Here is a 22,713-nt window from a genome sequence, read left to right on the forward strand (position 1 = left end):
GACAGTCTGGCCTAGCCAGCAGAATCGCTCCCAGGTCTCAGCGCAGTGTGATGAGAATGATATTGTTGAAGTTGCTGTCGGTGAGGCGGCAGGTATTTCTGACACGGGGTCAGATTAAGAGAAGAATAAAGGGAGGCCTTTCTTTAATGGGAAATAACAAAACCACTCCACCTTTCTCATTCCTCCTACTCCTTCCTGTCCTTTTTTTAACATGCTTGACCTTTGGCGCGGAAAATCGATTAAATTCTTTCTGGCAAGAAACAGTGACATTTTCAGAATGGTAACACTATAGTTCATTAATATACTACACCTTTTCCTTTGTCAGTTATATCCAAATACTTCAGCCCAGATAACTAGCTAACAGTAAGAAAATGAGAATTGCTCGAAAGACATGACTTGTTTGTTCTATTAAGTAAAATCTACATGAGAAAGTACATAAAAAAACAAACAAACAAAAAAAAACACACATTGACATTGGAACACATTGTCATTTACAGTAGAATGTCTACTGTGATATCATTCAATACCACTGAGCATTTCTCAAACCACTGAACACGTGGAGAAGTGTGATACAGTGCATCTGCCCTGAGGGGAGAACAACCTGCAGTGGAGTCAACCCAGACAGCCAGCCATGTTTAATCAATAAATAAAGCAGCGTGGCATCCACCATCTCCACTCTTTTGAGACTTCACATGAGGAATTGTTGTGAGTATTTGTACTAGTAGATGTGCTATGAGACACTATAAGTGTTAATGGCACCACATTAATAAATTAAGTCGGACTGCATTATGGCGAGACACGGCAGGTGAAAACATCGTTTTTTCATGCACTGGTCAATTTCGAGATTTTGAGCTAGTATGTTACCTTAGCATGTATTCTATCACACTACTACAACAAAAAAGTCCGATTTACACATTTAGGTGTTTATTTCATTATATTGTGTCTACTCGCGCCTGTATATTTCTCCTAAATTCAGCAAAAGTTAGCATTCTAACCTTGCATGCACTCCCGCGACCGTGGTCCAAAACATAACATGTGTACTACCGTTGGAAAGCTCTGTTTTTCCTGTATCACGCTATGTGATCCATATATGGACACTTCCTTTGTATCAGCAACCAATCGCGAAAGTTCAAAGGCGAGTCTAGGCTGAGAACGGAATCTCATTGGCTGTCTTTCAAGGCTGTTTTCTCAAAATGAGTTTCCGCTCACACTCTGAGCTCAAAAACTCCACTTCAGAAGCACGTACATACACCAAACTTTCTGGATTTATGCCTAACTATATGTCGAAGATTTCTACAGAGGGGTTTGTTGATATATTATTCCTAGCCTGACTTAGATGACATTTTATGCCTAAAAACATGGAAAAAAGCGATTTTTTTAGGGCTAGTGACATAATTTTCTGATTTACAGGATAACAAAAGTAGATATTCATAAAACCCTCTGTAAATGTTTTCCCATCTAATATCTGAACACAATGAAAACATAATTTTGAACTTGGCTGTATCCAATGCTCAGGTTTCGTGCCTTAAAATGTATGCAAATTAGCACATATTTAATTAGATAATGCCTAATTTGCATATGCAAACATTAAATTACAGCAAACTTGTAATACATTTTTTTCTCATATTAATGTAAGTAATCAACTGGGGAAGTTTCATAGTGATATCTGCTTGTTAAAAATTTTACCCTATTCACCTGTAGTGTCTCGCCTTAAACTGAACAGAGCAGAAGAAAGCTAGCAGTCCATGGACGCCATGGGCCGTGGTCTCAGAGCTGCTCTCTGCCTGACCCTGTTACTGTCCAGTGACCTGCACCGGCAGCATTCACTAACTGCCTCCAAACCAGGCTTAGAATGTCATCTACAAACATAAACACCTATAAACCAGTACATAAATGGCGAAGACTGTGTAAAATCACTAAATGTAGGTCAACTTAACATTTTGGAGCACAGTGCTACTGCGCTCAATCTACTGAATAACCAAAAAAATATGCTCTTCATTCCCAGCAGTGTCTAACATCAAAGATGATTCCATATATGCATGATTGCCATATTCACCACTGACAGACACTTTTTTATTTTTCCCCTGATATGCCTGCAGTCACAACCCGCCTCCATGACGGCTTTGACTTCCACCTTTAAAGCATGCAGGTCTTGAATATCCTCCCAATTACAGCACAGAAGGGCCCATTACCATGCAGGAAAGTTGCTCTTTCAACTGCTGGATTAGTCGTAATACTAGGAGCAAAAAGGGAGCTTTGCAGGGAGATTACTGCAAGGATTTCTGTTTTAAGAACAACATTAAATCGCCTTGCCTGGCTTCTGTCTGTTAAACTGTAATAGAATGAAAGGCTTCGGTCTACTGCCACAACCAGTCGGACTGACTGCCCATGGTACAGTATGTGTGTCAATTCTTACCATGAACCCACATTGTGGCATTACAATGTCTGTGCTGCTGTTGATATTGCTGTTATTTTTTGTTGTTATTAGTAGTAGTTGTAGTAGTAGTAGTAGCTGTAGTTCTCCCTACCGAGGTACTTCAAGGACTGGTTATTTAAATATGAACAATTAGAGCAAGTGTTGAACAACTAATTTACCGATCTATAGGAAAGTGTGCTCTGCATTTAGTTATTAAAAGCATTCATATCTGTTGTACATGTTACAACATAATACAACTTAAATCATACAAGTTAAAAGAGCATAACTAAACTATAAAAAGTGTGAAACACTTTTTAGTCCAAAACATTACTCAAGTTAATATAATCCCCTCAGTTGAAGTCTCTTGTGTCACAGAAAACAAGAAATCCTTCCGACACTCACAGAAACTTATACAACACAGGGTTGACGTGTGAAGCTCGTCGAAAGGTGTTAACAACACAAGGTCAGGGTTCCATTCCCCACTGAGAACACATACAGCAGAACTACCCGTCTCACCTGTATGTCTGAGTTGCTTGGGATAAAAACAGCTCAGACAGAAAGGTTTGAATAAAAGTAACTGGATAAAAGGCACAGCTTTGGATAAAAACCAACTGCTACATGAATAACTATTAATGTGGATTGCAAGAAACATTAACTGAGTCACAGGCTTTCCAATCCCCTCAGGGAGTACCTAGTACTAATGAATCAGCATTGGACCAAATAGGCATCTAGAAGAACTAAATCCAACCTTAGTGCAACCTCCGTGCCCTCTCTCATGACATCTGCGTTCCTCTAGACTAGAGGCTGGATGGATAAGAATAAATGGATAAACATGCAAAGTAAAGGAGGATTAAAGGGGAATTCTGGTGATTTTTCACATAGATCTCCATTTCTCAAAGTCACTGAGTACTTTCGGTACAAAAAACCCTGAAAACAATGGGTTTTACCTAGCTCGAGTTGCTACAGCCAACAGTTAAAGCAGCCAGGCAGCTACGGCGCTACACTCTGTGGGCATGAACATGGGGGCTCATGAGAATGCCCCCAGAGTGTAGCACTGTAGCTGCCCGGATACAGTTGCCTGTTGGCTGCAGCAACTCCAGCTATGTAAAACCAATTGTTTGACAGTTCTCGGTGATCTTGGGAAACGGAGATCTATGTGAAAAATCGCCGGAATTCCCCTTTGTATAGACGGGCTCACCACTGCTACTGCTGCTGCTGCTCCACCACACTCCTGATATGTGACTATAGGTCTTCATCGTGGACTGTCAGTAAAGTTACAACATTACCCACCCATATGCACCCATCCCTGTTGTGTGTACCAAATACTATGAACTCAATACCATTCAGAAAAGGGATCTAGAAGAACCCCTGTGACTTACTCCAGTAACTTACCTCCAGTAGCTCATTCTATCGCCTGCAGCTGCATGGATAGGCGTTAATGAAGATGAACATGTAACTTTGGGAATGTAAGGATCATGCTATATCAATCACTGAACCACTAATTGAACTGAACCAGTTACTGAGAAAAGTAAAGTCTACTGTATCAGTACGGGTCAGAAAGACACCATAAAGAAAACTGTTTCCAACAAGATTACTGATCTCCCACACTCACTGTGCACTTTTGTTCTATCTACTACTATATCTCTTGAATAAACCCTCTGATCTGTACATAAGCCATCATCCTATTGCTATAAAGTATGTCTACTACACTGTAGCTTGAATGTTACAGTACTCATCATTAGTAAGTGGCTTTGGATGAAAATGTCAGCTTAACGAATACATGTGAAGGTAAATGTTGATCTATTTCTCCTACCTCCATGGGTTCCAGTGGTTCCCCGTTCTTTAGCCACCTATAGGAGGGTTTGGGCTTGGCGCTGGCTTTGCACTCCCACACTACCGACTCGTCGATCGGCCTCTGCAGGTCCTGAGGCTTCTCCGTCAGCTGAGGCGGCGCTGAAAGTGCACAATACAACAACAGATTAAAAGAAAAAGCAAAACAATACAAAACAAAACAGAAATAAACCCACAAAATGACATCCTCACCTTCACGCTAGGCCCCTGCCTAGTGAAGAGGCGCAAATCAATAAATTGTTTTGATAAATCAGTGAGGCAACCAACCATTGAATGAGCCTATTAATGAATAAACCAAGCCATTAATCAATCGGCCCCTCATTAGAATCTTCAAGAGCGGCGGTTACATTGTATGCATTATTCAATAGGGATTTGCCTTTACAGTTAAATGAGGAACAATGCTTTATCCTCTCATGGAACATACATTTTCCTTTTCAACCATATATGTCCAGTTGGCTTCCCTACACCATTAACAGCTGTCTGTTCACTCCACATCATGCACAGCTAAAAATATATACTGATGTTACATCAGATTTGTCTCCTTATGTATGCAACTGTGCTTCAATAGCAGTGATACTGGACAAAGGTTAGGGATACTTCATTCAGTTTTTTTTATTATTATTATCATTTAAGGTTGATAGACAGGGCTGCTCACAGGGCAATTGATTTAAGTTAGGCTGAGTGAGATTGTATCGGACTGGAATCTCTGTAACTGATCTTATGATTGTCACAATCTTCTGTATCAGGACTAGTGCAGCTGAAGAGAACACCTGATGTCATCTGCCAGTAATGGATAGCACAGTCTACCCCTCCGTTTGAAAAACAATAGTGGCATAGCAATTCAGACTTCAACTGTAGCATTTTACATACATCAGGCTATGGTTTATGTCTTTACATATTAATGATGAATGCCCTTAAGACTTTATATGGGTCAACGTACAAAATCCATTTTAAATCAAATGATGACATAAACAGCTCATGATGGAGGATATTTCATCATAACATTAGGATTCACAAATAATCAGATGGGACAAGTCGCCCTGGTAAAACAGAACGGCTGCGGACCCAAATTTGAAGGACGATAAAGAGCAAAAGCGAAAGAAAAGCATCCATATAGTTTTAGTGCCAGCTGGCTGCAGTCTGATAAACAACCCATCCCTCGTATTGATTCTTTTATTCCACCACGCTGCTGATGGATGTCCCACAAGCCCCAGTCTGTGGGAAACTACAGATTTGTATCACCGGGCGCAGGGCCAGATTAAAAGAAAACAGACTACAAACCGCTGGGGGCAAACAAGTCGCTCATAATCACGTATGGCTTGTCACAAAACAGACAGACTAAGGCTGTCAGCAGGAATGTGTCCTTTATGCAGCTACGCCTTGGATAGATCTATAAGCAAGCAGGGGCTGCTTCCTCCCAACAAGACCTGTATATCTGTCCTGTCTGTCTGTTTAAAAAATAAACTTTTTGCATACCTTTAGCAAGCTATTTCAGTAAATGGGACAGTTGTCCTTGGGTTAGTCTGAGGCCTGTGTAAATATATCACCTGCACCTAGGGTGGGATGGGGTTGGGGGGTGGGAGGGAATTATTATTCTGTGAAAATAAGAAACCTGTGGTTTCCCACTGGCGCTGTTAGGAGGATGCAGAGTGGATGAACTATTTAGTCTACGCTCATTTATATTCGCATCCTACTGTACACTCACGGCACATGCATCTATTTATATGAAATAAGGTTAGCTATAAATAGTCACATACAAGAGCTGAAATATTGATAACATTAGGCGACCACGTACGGCAGACAGAAGTATAGTGATATCATTTTAATAATAAAACACTAACTCCGATGTGCCTAAGGGATGTAGGCAAAAAAATATAAGAAATGATTGCTATTGTGAACACAAGCCAGACTCATTCCTCTACCCAATCATTTAAACATGCAGAACAATTTTGTTTAGAGCTGGTACACATACATTAGGAGAAACAAGGAACACAATCACAAACACAGAATTTTAATGAGCACATCTTCTTAGTTATAATATTGACAGGCATGGGCAGATTCACACAAAATTGACACTAGAAAAATCTAGCTACTCTATATATTTGAGAGGAAATTGTTCTAGCCAGGTCCCACACTCACACCACTTTTAATATTAAGTGTGAATACAACAACATTTAAAAGCATTTCATGACTTCAAGTTAGAATATTCAGAGAATCATCAAACAGCCAATTGGATGAAGTTGCATATGTAGCAGGCATTAGCTCATGTCTCAGATATTAACTGCAAAAACACATCCTTCATCTTTCTTTAGGAATAAGTGGCATCCAATCACACCACAGAAACCTCAGAGCATCTTCGCCAAGTTATGTTATCGTCTTATCTCGCATGAAATTCATACAATTTATTTATGTTGCATGGAAGTCATACACTCAAGTATGCATGCAGATATAAACAGAGTGGACGTAAACACTAATTTAAAATGTTGCCATCCTCTGGCCTCAGTGGAATTGATGGGTTTACTTCACTCTTTTGTGCCCTTCAGATCAATGGGAACCAGCGAATGAACCTGGAAATCAAACAGCTCCAGGCAGCTGGCAAGCTAATTTGGCTTAAAGCATGACTCTGTTTGTTTATCAAAACAGTTGGTGAGCAAAAACACAGTGAAGCCTTCAGACTGCATCTTACCAAGAATACAGGAGATATTTTCCATATAATTTCAGGCTGCATCTAACCACAACATTCGAGACGGTTTCATATATTTTCCAACAGATTGCTGACCAAGTACTACTGAAGCCAACTTGTATTCATAGGGTTTCAAAATAGATTTTTTTCTACCCAGCTTCTGTTTGCAAAATGTCAAAAGTCGGCTAGAAATGCAAGGTAGCACGGTGTCTGCTTGTGCAGTTGAAGAGCTGCTGCACTGACTTACCATAGTACGCGAGTTTCCCCTTCACTGCATTTTTGCCACGGGCGTTCTCAGCGACGCACTCGTAGACGCCGGCGTCTTCTGGCTGAAAGTAGGGGATCTCGAGCACACCACTGGCCTTGTTCACATCCACCTTCCTGGGGAAGGGAACTCCCTCCACCCTCTTCCAGCTGATGGAGGGAGCGGGGCTGGTGAATGGAGTAGGACAAAGGAGCGTGACTCAGAGGATGAAATAATATTCAGCGACTCAGAGGATTTATTAATGCTTGAATGACTACTCTCTCTCTCTCTGTGTGTGTGTGTGTGTGTGTGTGTGTGTGTGTGTGTGTGTGTGTGTGTGTGTGTTTGTGTGTGTGAAAGTGGGATTGGGAGAAATTGAACTTGTCCATGTGTGTGTATGTGTACAACCCCAAAACAGTTGGGACGTTGTGTAAAATGCAAATAAAAACAGAATGTCATAATATACAAGTCTCGTAAACCCATATTTAGCAGCATAAAGGACATAGACAACATATCAAATGTTGAAAATGAAAATTTGGACTATTTCATCGAAAGTTTATGTTAATTTTGAATTTGATGCTAGCAACATGTTTCAAAAAAAGTTAGGACGGGAGAATGTTTACCACTGTGCTGCTTCACCTCTTCATTTAACACAATTCTGTAAATGTTTAGGAACTGAGAAGACCATTTGCTACAGTTTTGATAATGAAATGTTGTCCCATTACTCCCCGATATAGGATTCCAGTTGCTTCACAGTATGGGGTATTCTTAGTCATGTTTTTCATTCTGTTATGCACCTAATTTGACAATTCTGGATTGCAGACAGGCCATCTTAGCACCTGGACTCTTCCTCTATGGAGAAATACTATTTAAATATGTGCAGAATTCATTCTGGCATTGTTTTCCTGAAATATGCATGGTCGTCCCTGGAAAAGACATTGCCTGGATGGCAGTATATGTTGCTCAAAACCTGTATACATCATTCAGTATTGATTGTGCTTTGCCAAATGTGCAAGATGCCCATGCTGTAGGCATTAATGCTCCTCCACACCGTCATAGATGTTGGGTTTCGAACTGAGCACTAAAACAAGTTGGATAGGTTGGATACTTGGATAGGCCCTCTCCTCTTTAGCCTAGATGAGTCCATGATTTCCATGGCAAGAATGGCAAACTTTGATTGGTCTAACCACAGGACCTTTTTCCACGTTACCTCAATCCATTTTAAACAAGCTCAGGCCCAGATAAGAGGGTGGTATTTTCTGTATCATGTCTCAATACCATTTTAGCTGTTACAATTTTGGCTGCAGTTTTTGAATTGAGTATCACACTGGGCACATAAACAATGGTTATCAGAGGTTTTCCTGAGCCCATACAATGACAGGTCTGGAAACAGGTCTGGTGTTGATGCAATGCCATCTGAGGTCCAAAAGACCACGGCCATCCAATTGTTTTTCCGCTATTTCCCCTGTTTGCAAAGATTTCTCTGGATTTTCTGAATGTTTTAATAATATTATGTCCTGTAGATGATGAACTCCCTAAATACGTCACAATTTCATGTTAAGAAGCATTAAAATTACATTGTTTTATCATTTGTGCACACAGGTTTACACCTGTGTGCACACACTTCTAAGAGACCCTGCCTCTCTGGGATGCTCTTTTTCATACCCAATCCTGTTGCCAGTTACCCTAATTAGTTGTGAAACATTCTTCGTTTTGTTTTTTTTATCATTACATAACTTTTCCAGCATTTTGTTACCCCTGTCCCAACTTTTTTTGAAACATGTTGCTGGTATCAAATTCAAAATTAACATATATTACATATATTATATATAATAGTCAAATTTGTCATTTTCAACATTTGATATGTTGATCTGTGTCCTTTTTGCAACTAAATATGAGTTTAAGAGATTTGCAGATGATTACTGTACATTCTGTTTTTATTCACATTTTAGACAACATCCCAACATTTCTGTTTTGGGGTTGTGTGTGTGTGTGTGTGTGTGTGTGTGTGTGTGTGTGTGTGTGTGTGTGTGTCAGTACTGATCATATTCTCAGTAAACACTTGTTTTAGACTTACTTTCCCAATGCAAAGCACTCCAGCTTCACGGTTTGTCCTTTTGCCACAGAGATGACTTCAGGAAACTGCACTTCAATCTTGGGCTCATATTCACCCATAATACCTGGAGGCAAAAATGCTCATTATCATTTTAATCTTCCAGAAGTGCTGCTTAAAAATAGAATAACTCACAACCCTTAAATCAATATTTTAAGTCCATATTGAAGTTACAGATCTTATCTTGGCTGTGTATGTGAAGTGTACTTATACTTATACAGAAATTGTATATTTCCCATCAATGTTAGTGTGTACATGGATAAAGACCAATGATGTTGACAGTGCCATTGAGTTGCTGAACTACAAGGCTTTCAGAGTGGGAATATCAGTCAAACCACTGAGGTATTTATTACCTTTAAAGTAACCTATAGCAAAGACAAGCAACAGATTCTAAACCAGTATAAATCTATTAGAGTTGAAGTGCCACTGTCTCCTCAGAGAGAAGAGCTGGTCGGGAGAAGAAAGGAAAGAAGTGAACAAAACTGATGATTAGAAACCATCCAGCCAAGTTACAGTCTCACACACCACAGCATCCAGCCAAGTTACAGTCTCACACACCACACCATCCAGCCAAGTTACAGTCTCACACACCACACCATCCAGCCAAGTTACAGTCTTACACACCACACCATCCAGCCAAGTTACAGTCTCACACACCACACCATCCAGCCAAGTTACAGTCTCACACACCACACCATCCAGCCAAGTTACAGTCTCACACACCACACCATCCAGCCAAGTTACAGTCTCACACACCACACCATCCAGCCAAGTTACAGTCTCACACACAAACAAACCACAAATTGGCTCGTTGAGAAATTTAAGCTAAGATATGATAAATAAGTGGCTTAAATGTGCTAATATTAAACTTCTGTGCCAATCCAATGTAAACCCTCTATGACATGTCATTCCATTTTGAAATAGCACCAAAACTCAATTTTCATTGGACAGTGCAGGCCAAAACAGGCTGTCATGTCAAACTCATTAAGTTCAATTTCCCTCCTAGCTTTCAACATGTCCATAAGGAAAAAATATTAAGGACAAGCGTTTGTCCAGGCTGAGTGAACAGATGACAGCCTTTACGCAGAGATTTGAGTCTGCTTTGCCACACATGTTTAACCCTTGTAAGGTGTTCAGGTCTGTAGGACCCGTTTTCAATGTTTGCTAAAAGAAAAAAAATATGCTATTTATTATTTCTTCTAATTCAAACTCATTGGCCTTGGCTCATTTTCTGTGAAGAACATAAAAAAATGTATTTCAATGACTGCACACAGTACACCCCCCTACACATAACTATTACATATGAGTGTGTGTGTGTGTGTGTGTGTGTGTGTGTGTGTGTGTGTGTGTGTGTGTGTATCTGTGTGTCTATGTGTGTGCGTGACCAAAGGATTGTCTCACCATCGCTGCGCAGCACCAGTGGTGTGGGGGGGCCCTGCACGCTGCTCTTGGTCACTGTGTTGGTCACCACGCAGGTGTAGTTGCCAACGTCCGAGGGCTCCACTTTGGCGATGTACAGGTTACCTGTCTTCTGGGACACGAAGCGCCGGGTGTCCTGCTTCACAAATGTCGGGTACGCGTTAAATATCCAGGAAAAGGTCAGGTCTGTGAGAGTGGACACAAAGACACACACACGGAGAGAGAGAGAGAGAGAGAGAGACACACAAAAGAAAGAGATGAAAATCACAGCTTACAAAGAACAGCACTCTGGGATGCAGGGCTGTGCTGGCTTAGATTCAAAACAGCACCGGATACGCACAGACTCTCCTCATGCTGCATAGCCTTTCAAAATGATTTCAACTGGAATTGCTTATTGAAAGGTTAGAAGATGTGCATTTGTGGTGTAAACACATTTTGAATCCACTGAATTTTGAATTACTCAAATACGGATGTCCTCGGAAACAAAACAGGGATTAAATGAATTTTTGAAGCATGGCATCAATTTTCATTTAAATGTTGATCATATTTCATATTCCCTTTATTGTTTATGCATTCTGCAGTTGTTTAAAACATCCTATGCTTGAAGTGAGCAGAAAGCCAAGCTGTATTTACCATGGAGTGAAACTCCTCAACAATGGATGTGGCCTCCTCCACAACACTTTCAGCATCAGCCTCCCCATCTCCCATTAATAATACATTCAATTGCTCAATCTGACAAGAGCATGCATTTTTAATGGTTGTTTTTCGAATCAATCTCATCGAAATCAAAGGCGCACACATTGATAAACAAAAACGAGAACAAAAAGGCCCCTAATAGATCTATGAAACATTAATAACCACCCAGGAGCCTGACGGTGGAAGGCACCCTGGTGGTGGCGTAAGAACTATGCTACACACACTTGGGAGATGGGACATTTAGCAACTTTATCAAGACAGCAGAACTCTGTGTACTTTGAAGTCTGCGTGACTCAAAGAGATGTGCTTAGGTAAGGTGCACTGAATGCAGATGACATTAAAAACGCTCAGACGTATTACATAAGCCATCAAAAACATGTCTTGCACTGAGATGTGTTGTTCTCTGTGACTTTGTGGGAAGGAATATACAAAAGGTGATTTTACCCTTAATTGAAGCTGAAAGGTTCTGTTCCATTAGAGAAACAAGGTCAGCTGCATTATGCCAAGCTCTAAACACAATAATCAAGACATAGAAAGACCAGCCGCGAGCCATGTGGGCCTGAACACAGGCCTGTAGACAGACCAATAGCAAATGTAGACAGCATGCAGTGCGATCACATCAAGGTACTTCTTAATGTCACAGACCCCCTCTGATGAAAGTGGAGAAAAAGAAGAAAGTGTGAGACATAGAGATAGAGAGAAGTAGGGTAGAGAGGAAAAAGATTGACAGAGAGGGGGGGGAGAGAGAGAGCGAGAGACAGACGAAAAGAAAGAGTACAACAGTGAAAAAGAAGCAGCCAGCCAGTCAGAGAGAAAGAGACAGTGAACAAGAAGAGAGAGGGGAGATGGAAAAAGAAAAAGAGAGGAGAATGGGAGAGAGGGGGGAAGGGAATGAATGCACTACCATGAGATAAAGGGATTTAGAAGCTACACTGTTCAGTTCTTGAAATGGGGGGGCAGCATTTCAGAAAAAAAAGGTTATGAGATAGGTGGCTTCAAAGGTTTGCAGATAACACTGCGTCACAGATAACAGTACATTCATTGCTTATGAAGTTTGAGTTGATATATCCAAAAACCAAAAGTCTTGCAGTGTGTGCAGATGACATTCATTTCACAGCGCTTCTGCCTTCCTCCCTCTCAGTGTAAAGCATTGCTCTTAAGACACACAGATAGAGAGGTGTTTTACATGCTGTAGAACAATTAAATTCTTAATATATCTCCCTGCATGGGAATAAACACACAGCAACATGATAGTCTTCATGAACATTTCATAAACATTTAATTGGAGTGTAGCACGCTATTAATGAATAATACAACGTAGGGATACATCTTAAAACGTTTTAATGTGTCCTTGTCCCTACTAACTTCCTTAGTAAGCAAGCACGTTTTAACATGCTCTACCATTAAACTCCATTAATACTTGCAGGTCTGGAACAGCACTAGCCTTAGGACTTCAGAGGCGTATTAAACTGAGAGACATCAATTTACTTGCCACATGCACACATATGGATGCTGAAACACTACTTTCTAAAGGTTTTCACTTAGAGGTGTGGCAGCGTATGTGTGTGACCAACTTATGGGGTTGACATGTGCCTATTAAAAAAGTGGCTCCCCAGTGGACCAAGCTTTTTCAGATGGGCCTCAGTAGGTTCACAGACAAAAAAAAAGCCAGCACCCTACCATCTGACATTAGCAATTGCCACTTAAATGTATTAAACCAGGAGAACTAAAACACACTGGGAGGGCAAAAAAGTGTTATATTCAGTGTAAAGAAAGAGAGAGAGAGAGAGAGAGAGAGAGAGAGAGATGGGTGGAGAGAAAGTCATGAAAAGCCTTTCTGCTCCAGCCTCTTTAGAAGCTCTTGACAGAGGAGGGTAATTGCTGTCTGAGCAGTTGCTGTGGTGATTGACAAACACCCAGCTGTGGACCTGCGTCGAGATGCGACGCCCACAAAGCTTCTTTCACCAACCCCGGGGGGCATTAAGGGCGAGCCGAGATAAACGACTCCTCACTCACAAACGCTGCCCTGGAAGGCGAAGGGAAAAAAAACGCTCCCAAGACCCCAAGACTTCAAGGAAAGCCTTATTATAAGGGCTAGTCCTCACCAACTGGACACGCAAACGGCAACTAAAATAGACTGCACAGACTGTGATTGACTTCTGTGATTGACAAATTTTGCTATTGCCACATGGACATCAGGTCAGAGACAGGTGAAGAGAAGAGAGTTGGGGACAAGAGACAGGGACAGAGACAGGTTCACCATGAGAGACAGAGAAAAGTGCAGGGCGTAAGACAGAGAGAAGATAACGGTAACGGTATTACCTCCCATGTGGGCCGGAGGGCCGCACAGTAGAACCACTCCTTGGCCATCTCGGACTCGAACCGGACTCCTTTTCTGCGTCTTGAAGTTGTCCAAATCTGCCCAGACAAATGAAAGGACAAAGAGCGCCACTCAGTGAGATCACACCACTCTGAATAGGAGGGAACCTTGGAGCATAAAGTTCCACTATACATAGCATGCCTCTGCTGCTTAATTGCTCTTCGCACTTTGAATAACAACAGTGAAAACACTTCTGTCCACTGTCCACTGACGTAAGGCAAAAGCCTTCATACCCTTTACAAAAGAGCCTGCTAAGGACTTTGCAGTATTCCAGTTTTTCTGAACCAAGGCTGAGGTCTCAGGAAAGCTGAACTAAGATGTTTTCCAAATCAATGACATTTGAGCTGATTCTGGCAACCTGATATATTATAAGGAAAACTTTTAAAATTCCCCTGACAGTTTAAGTTTAACAGTACCTCATTAGTTCATGCCACAATGACACCTGCTGAAACATTTAAAATGTTTATTACTTTAGATTAATGCTACCCCTTCTACTGTATTTTAGTCAATGTTAGTCAGAATTATTTCAAATATTAATCCTATTTTCTAATTAATCCAATTTTTCCTGGAACAGAAAATCAAACATGACCAGGACTTCCAGGACATAATGATACCATGACAGTTGATGAGATCACCAACAAGGCTATTGCAGTTTAATTGGGGTGGTTAAAATTGCCATCTGTTACGTGGAGTTTTTGTCGGTTATTATCTGACCTCAAAGTACAATTTAAACTTTGCATGATTCAGCACTTTATTGCTATATTTAATTGATATGTAGAAATAGGGCAAAATGTAAACACACACACAGACAGACTCACTCACACACACACAGAGACTCACTCTCTCTCTCTCTCTCTCTCTCACACACACACACACACACACACACACACACACACACACACACACACACACACACACACACACACACACACACACACACACACCTTGTAGGAGTTGTACTGTATGTACAAAGCATTTCAAGTATTAAGTCACACTTGAACGACTTTAATTGCTTTTACAGTTATCAGCAGGCCGCAGTGTTTCAGCCTGTGCTCTCATCATGCCTTACAGCACCCAGCCTTTTATATATTACCACTGAGGTTGAAATTACATTTGTACAACAAAGAATACACTTGCGACTGCTGCAATAACTGGAAATAGATCAAACTGGGCTCTGGCTTTTCTTGATGTGGTAATGGATCTTCAGGAAAAGAGCGCTTCCCAACATACACGTCAGAGCATATAAAAGATATCCTCTTACACTGGGATTAATTGAACTGACACTAAATTGGCAGCTTACCTAATGATTGTTTTTTAACCAGTCAGGATCAGCACTTCTCAATGAAAAACAGCCCATAATGTCAGATTGCTAATATATCTCAGTGGCCAGGCTATGGTAATGTGTGTGTGTGTGTGTGTGTGTGTGTGTGTGTGTGTGTTTTTCACTAGCGGATTTCTGCACAGCAATTCTCAAAGAGAAGAAACTGCTCTCTGAAACAAGACTGCTGATTGGTTCTGCCTCAGGGACCAATTTAAATGGAAAAATTATAGGGCTCACTGATTTATGAGTATGGGGCTGAGGTCAGCTAATAAATGGGTTATTGCCAACGAGATAAGTCTATTAAGAAGATGGCTTCATTGATTTCCAAAAGCATAAATCTCTGTTTAACCCTAGGTAAGACTCCGAGCTCTAAGGCCTATTAGGAGAACACATTTAGCCTGTACACCTGTTGGAACAAGAATGCCAATATTTATAACTTCATCCACAACAGGTAATCCAACGCTACACCTCGCTGAAGCTCAGACTGAAATGAGTGCAGTGTTGGCTACATTTGCAGCTGTGTGTGAAGGAAGTGAGCATTAAAATGCTCATTATTCCTCTGACGCTATTAATCCATTCTTTTAAATGGTGAGGCTATTGAACACTCATCTTAGAGGGACAAAGAAATGTAAAGTAAATTACTCTTGAGTAATGGTATTCTGAGAGTTGCCAGAGAGTTAACCCTTAGGATGCAATGCTTATAGTCTTAAACATGAGACTTCAACATGTTATTGCCTCTAGGGATGTAGCGATTACCGGTATAATGGTAAACCGCGATAAAAATGTTGACGATAACAATTACCGTTTTCATTTCAAATATCATAATCATCGCAGTTGATTACCACGGTGTGGAAACCGTGTGTTTAATCCTTCCCAGCTTCATCTGAGCCTGCTTTTGACATACAGTAGGCCTGGTACAATGGAAAAAAAACTGGTACCCTACTGATTTGGTTGTCTACAGTTTTCCTACCATTACATCCCTAATTGCCTCCTTTAAGAATGATGTTGTATTGTTTGTAATGTATGTACTGTAATCTATTTAGCTCAGTGGAGCATTGCGGTAACCTGACCCTAGCCAGATGAATGTCGTTCCGCTTAGCTCCTCCTAGCTTCACTCACATCCATCTGGGACCTCTTCCATTGAGAGTGATTTCTCCAACCAACTTTATGGTTTAGCCAATCAGGACGCTTAGGGCGGGAGTTTCATAGATGTGACATAAGGCGTAGAAGCGACTGTGAGTCTGTTATTAAGCGTCACGGGGTTGGCTTCATGTGAGTGGTTGAAGTAGCACGTGAATAGATGACGGACAAGTGGCTTATTCAATCATATGCAAGCATTTTTTGATTAGGCCCAGCCTTCTGAAGCAACACTTCAATGGATCGGTTCCAGATGGATGAGTGGAGCTAGGCGGAGCAAAATTCATCTGGCTATTGCCAGGTTAGCATTGCGGCCCATAGGTTTAGGAAATGCAACAGTATTGTTCATAGCCTAATTTAACATTTCATGTGGTAACTTTAGGCTTCAAGAACATATAGGGCAACTATTTCATGCTTCTAAATTAATGGGCTGGCTATTGTGATAAAGTATCACCCTTCTGTTTGCAGAGGTTATAAGCTAGGTAGAGTGCAAGGCTTTAATAAGGCCACTAAACCTACACTTATTAGGAGACTGCAGAGCTAATTAGCATAGAAAAAATTACATCCCAGAAAGCATACTTCAGTGCAGCTGTAATCATTAACCTGCCTTCAAGGCAGATGTTGAAACAGGGAATACACAATATTACATTATTTAATTTGAGACTGATCAAAAAAGCACATGTGCCATCTTATCAGCATTTGGTCAGCCAGAAAAATCACTCTATGCAACCAACAACATCGACAATGTTACATTCAAACAGCTACTGTGTCTCCTCTAAAAAGCACAAATACTGTAAACGGAAATGGTAGTTTATTCAGTACACACACTGGGTGTTGGTCAAATAGCGACGGATTCCATCCAGATTTGGGTCTACCGTCCAGTTTACCTTTCAAGTCCTCTGTCCGGCATTCAGAATGCAATGATAAATAAGAACTTGTAAGTGTGCAAGTACTCCTATAAGTGTGGCGAACACAGAACAAAATGGTTGGCAAAACAAATACTACTTGTAGTCATAAAATAAGCAATAAACATTTTTCTTACACTTAAAATGACTGTGAACCTGAGCCATCTAACCATCTACTCTATAAACTCACACTAGAAACATTTCAGAAATCTTAAGTATGCCTATGCATGTAAAATGGCAAGTTGCAATCAGACTCAGGCATCACTAATTGTTTGATTAATTTTTAATGGCTGTTATTTTTGTTTTCCTGGGTGCCAGAGGCCCCTGGGGTCTGTGAAGAGGAGAATAAACAGTTTAGTGTGTTGGTATTAGGAGGGCAGAATAGCGTGAAAAAGCCCTCTCTGGGAGTCTCTCACATCTAATGCAGTTTATTTGTTTGACTTTTTTCCATGGAAATATAAACAGCATATTAGAACAGAGAGACTCTGGTAGAGTGAGAAGTGTGCACAGGCAAACTCTGCAACGTTCATAGATAAGCACTTGTCCTTTTTAGTGTTACAGCAATTTCCTGTGTATTAGCCACATCGCATATAATCCATAGGACAGTGTTTCATAGGAATAAAAAAAAAAAAAAACATGTCCTGACCGCACTGGTTTATTAGCTACATGTCTAGGAGCCCAAAGGATGAGAATCAGATTGTGTTTTATTAATAGAGAAGAATGAAGAAATGAAATGTAATCCCATGTATAGCCCACTAATTGAGTATTAACCTCATAGCTGAAGAAAAATAGAAGAAAAAATGTATGTATAAACGTATGAACGTGTCAATGTATGAACACTCACCAAACTCCTTTTACTCAATTTGTTCACTCAATAAATGAATTACTGAAGTTAGTTACTGTTACTTTTAGAAATGAGTCTACTGTTGCCAATCAACTGAAAATAACACTCCAAGCCAAGTTGAGTGAGAGAGGCTATATGAATCTAAACATTCACCCTAGTACTCAATACACTATATTCCTGGCCCTTGCTATACCAATGCACTCTTCTATTTATTTTAGCTACAAAGGCCTTTTTCTCCAGTGCACTTTAATGTGGCATTGTGATGCTTTTCATCTGCCATGCTTTTCAAGAACCCTCTAAAAAATTCCATTACATACCATGTACCAAAACACAACAGGAAAAGCATTTCATCATGACGTGTGCTCTCTAAGACTGAGCCCCTGGTCGTAGCTGTATGAACACCTTGTCCAACAAGCTGAAGTACAGTTCCCTCCTTATCCTCACCAACTGGACTTCAGAACCCCACACTCTTACCTGCCAAACTACACTTCCCCACACCTTTATCTGCGTGTGAACCCATGGCTAGAGCAGAGTGCTCTGTCGGCAGGCAGGAGTTTTTTACGCTTTGCTGCTCATTTACTGTACGCCTGTTACTCAGCTGGAGGTATCAAAGAAGCAGGAAGACTTTTCAGCGATTCTGATTATGACTGTATAATCACTGTATTGCACAACTGTATGCTCTCTCCTCTTGCAAAAGCCAAGTTCACTCAGTAGTACTTACATCTCCACATCTTGGATCACCTTGGTGTCAATATAACCACAAATGAAATCCCATCCCAAGTCAACTACAATAGAACTCAATTTGCATCAGGTATCACAATGGGAAATTACCACAACAACCCCTTAAAAAAGAAGACATATTTCTGAGAGTAACACTCAGCCAACCAACACATCCTTCCCGGTTTACAAGCGGTCGAGGTCTTGCATCTGAGCCGTGAGCCCGAGTGCGAGGGTGTGCAAGCCATTTTAAGTGCTCTCAGAGCCATGAAATTGGAAGTGAATTTGCATGGCGGCATGCCTGTGTGCTGTCTGATGGCGAGAGAGTGAGACGCTGATAGGCTAGTGCGCGTGCACACACACACATACACACTCTTTCTTTCTCTCTCTCTCTCTCTCTCTCACACACACACACACACACACACACACACACACACACACACACACACACACACACAGAGAAGGAGCACATGCACTGATGTATAATGAATGTGGGGGGAGAGGCAAGCTCCTGAGCTCCTGAGCCTGGTCGGAAATGGCAGCTAGCTGCTTAATAACAACCATTAGGGGTGAGATGGATACAGAGCGACGACACAAACCAAAGACTGATCATCTTAAAATCAGTCTGGACTCAAGCCCACATAGCTCTCATGCTGCTTCCTTCCTTGACAGACATGTGTTTTTTCCTGATCACTGATATAATTTTAAAAGGTTATTGCCATTAGTCATCATATACCATACAGGATGACTAAAGAGCACTGCCAATGTTCACTTCCTTCAGAGAGAGAAAACATCTTTACTGACATCTCCATATGTGTCCATCATAATGTATAAAATGTAAACACATCACATAGATTGGCTTAAAGTGGAGCGTTAATTGCTTCTGAAGTGATTAGTGACTAATGGGGAGATTTGTCTCACTGAGATACTGTATTTCATGACTAGTCCTGTGACAAGCAGTCACATAAACCATCTCTGAGGGCCAGGCTACAGCACAACACAACACTTTCAGCATAAACTATTTGACATTTGTGGGTCATCCTCACACAGATTTTTGTCATTTTTTTTTTGACAATATGCTCTTGCTGCTTCTCAATCCCCAACCCCTCTGTTCCCCCCTTCTGAAGTGAATGAGACACCGAATTCCTACAGGTGAAGAGTGTATTTTCCCTCCGTCTGTCGCAGCATGAAATTCAATAAAAAAAAATGCTTGTGGAGAAGAGTGAGCCATGGGGAGCCGTTTTCAGAAAGCCACACGCGGGCCAACGAGAAGCGGTGCTGAAAAAGCTCCTCTTCGGAGGTGTGAGAGGGATCAGACTCATATAATGGCAAAGTAATTACCAAGATAAGATTGAAATGCCACAGCGGCGCTACCGAGAGGAAATGCTAATCATGCCTAATTATAAGATTCACAGAGACCTCAAATGAAACAGCTGATAAGGGATATGAAGCTCTCTACACCAGAGCTGATAGAAGCTCTCATGCTCTTGCAGTATGCTGCAGATTGCTGCATTCTCCTCCTCATAATACTGTACTTGGTGTGTGAAAAATAAATTCTTGGGAAATCATCTATGGGCATAACCATAGCAGTACTAATAGACTCCACTCCTTCAGCACAGAGGTAAACGACGCTCTCCATGCATGCATTTTTGTTCATGAGAGAGATAGCAGAGAGAGAGGGAGCAGAGAGAGAGAGGGAGAGAGAGATGTGCTACAGATATGTCAACTGAGAATAACAAATACACACTGCACCATAACAAACATGCCAGCTGTAACTCCATATAAACATGGGATGATCTGAGCGCGTTGCATCATGGACACGTAGTGTTGAGGGACAGCAGAATGTTCCTGGAACAGAGTTGTCTGTGTGTGCCTGCGAGCCCCATGGAGTCAAAAAGGCCCAGTGCTGGGCTCTGAGCAAAAGCAAGAACAACACTGTGTGATAATAATGAGCTGTCTTCAACTCCTGCAGGAGAACAGCTTGGCTGCCGTGTTAAGCAAGTTCACACCTCACAAGAGCTAGCACAAAGCTCAGTTCACACAGATTAAAATTAACAATTTTGTGTTATAGTTCGCGATTTCTAATGGAGCTAGTTCAAGTTCCAGTTTTTTTCTTCCTCATTAAAATGACCAACTCTGAGTTTATCTTTGCTCTTCTTTAAGTTGCCGCCATCTTGTGAGGAGAAAGTCTGTATAAGTCGATTACCAAACTCTCTTCCTTTTTCGTCCATTGAGAGGCTTGTACTGCATTCGGTACAACGACTTGTAAGGACTTTCTCCACACAAGATGACGGTGACTGGAGGAAGAGCAAGTCATTATTTTACACCCTTTCTTTACAATTACATACTCCATAGTAGCGTAGACGTTTAATGATTTTTCGAGCCTAGTGAATGACTTTAAAAAGTGATTTATATTGACATAGTGAAGTTGCCCCCAAATGCTATGGTATAAGCTATTCAGTTGTAAATGCACATTCCAGCCTAACTCAAAACTACACCGAAATTTACAGTCGCAATTTGAGCTAATGGAATTAACTAACTGCAAAGGCTGCAATTAATCGTGTAGCTCCCAACTTTGTCCCACATTCAGGAATAGCAAGCTCCAGCATTGAATTACAGATACATTACATGTTCTTTTTTTATAGGCATCTTTACGAAAATGAACCTTTGTATATTCAGATTTTAAACTTCCATCTAAAGGAAAGCTAGACATTAAAAGAAACCAAACTAAAGAAGATTTGCTCTCGGGGTCCCCCTACAGTTGAGAAGCGCAATAGTAAACAATCTAAATATGCATCTTTTGCAACAAAGTATGAACATAACTCCGATATAATATAGAGGGAATGCACAAACATTCCTAGCATAGCAGCTCTTTTGCGATTTCGGGGGGTGGGGGACTACAGCAGTTCAAGTCTCAAAAATCAGCTACTATTGGCCAGCCCTACACCATCAATAGGAAAAACATTTTGCATGCACAAACGGAATCTACTGTTTATCAGCAACAGAGTTCTCCTGTCATATCTGTGGCTAATAAAAGGCAATAGATCCCAGAACACGTGGACAAGCGATCCGAGCAACGTGTCGTGATTCCCCTTTGGAGGCTGCATGTCATTTATAAATGACAGGACACAGGCTTTAATAATACCAGTCACTCTCTGAATTATCCCCTGACCCTCTGCCACTCAATCACTCCCGCACTCTTAATTAAGTTACACCAAGACTAATAAATAAGATGGGGGGGAGAGTGGAGCGAGAAAACGCTAGCGCCAGTCTCCCCATCTCTCTCTCCGCTCCACCTGCCATCCACCTCTCCACTCGTCTCACCAGGCTGGAGTTTCGGGTCAGAGGAGCATGACCGATGAGAGCAATCAGTGTGACTTACAGCATGGGTCAGAAAGGGGGGAGGGGGGGCAGGGTCAGGGGGCAATCCCTGGTTGGAGCCAACTCATTGGGCTGAGAGCGCAGGTGCTTCCCCTTGGGTGCAAATGCTGGGGCTGGATCGGAGAACCCCCCACACACACACACACACACACACCCCCCTTCGCCTGTTGGCTGGTGTGGGGAAAACAGACATCAGGATTCAATCGGTCTGGCCAGTCAGTCACGGCCTGTCAATGCTGTCGTTTGGGGTGGGCGGCCGTCAAAGAGGAGCTGTCCACACCAGGTTCACCAGGTTCCCATCAGAGATGGCGAGGAATACGGCTCGTAAAGATGACGGATGGATGCCGTAAAGCATTAGTTATACCACAATCCGCCAAGGTCTCATACACACACTTATAGCCGGTCTGAAGCCCATCTGTGGCTGCATCTATGGATCATTCCCAGCCCAGGCCCAACCACATCATTCACCAAAGCCATGATCCACCCAACCCCTCTACAATTCCCTCCAAACCACACATATGTCTCACTGTTTACATGGGGAATTATAACTTTTAGTTAAAAAGATTCATAGGCAATATGTACACTGGCTTCTTTGGACAGGATAAA

The 22,713-nt window shown here is 41.4% G+C and overlaps 1 protein-coding gene across 1 annotated transcript in view; it reads right to left on the reverse strand.

Moving 5' to 3' along the window:
• Window positions 1–22,713, reverse strand: part of cntn3a.1 (contactin 3a, tandem duplicate 1) — a 77,047-nt gene that overhangs the window by 36,469 nt on the left and 17,865 nt on the right. The window contains exons 5-9 of the mRNA XM_048240569.1: window positions 13,745–13,840; window positions 10,709–10,912; window positions 9,272–9,374; window positions 7,198–7,382; window positions 4,230–4,369 (exon numbers count right to left, since the gene is read on the reverse strand). Of these exons, the coding sequence (XP_048096526.1) occupies window positions 4,230–4,369; window positions 7,198–7,382; window positions 9,272–9,374; window positions 10,709–10,912; window positions 13,745–13,840 (728 nt within the window). The remainder of the gene's footprint in view (window positions 1–4,229; window positions 4,370–7,197; window positions 7,383–9,271; window positions 9,375–10,708; window positions 10,913–13,744; window positions 13,841–22,713) is intronic.

Source organism: Alosa alosa, chromosome 4, assembly GCF_017589495.1.
Source record: "Alosa alosa isolate M-15738 ecotype Scorff River chromosome 4, AALO_Geno_1.1, whole genome shotgun sequence".
Taxonomy (NCBI): domain Eukaryota; kingdom Metazoa; phylum Chordata; class Actinopteri; order Clupeiformes; family Clupeidae; genus Alosa; species Alosa alosa.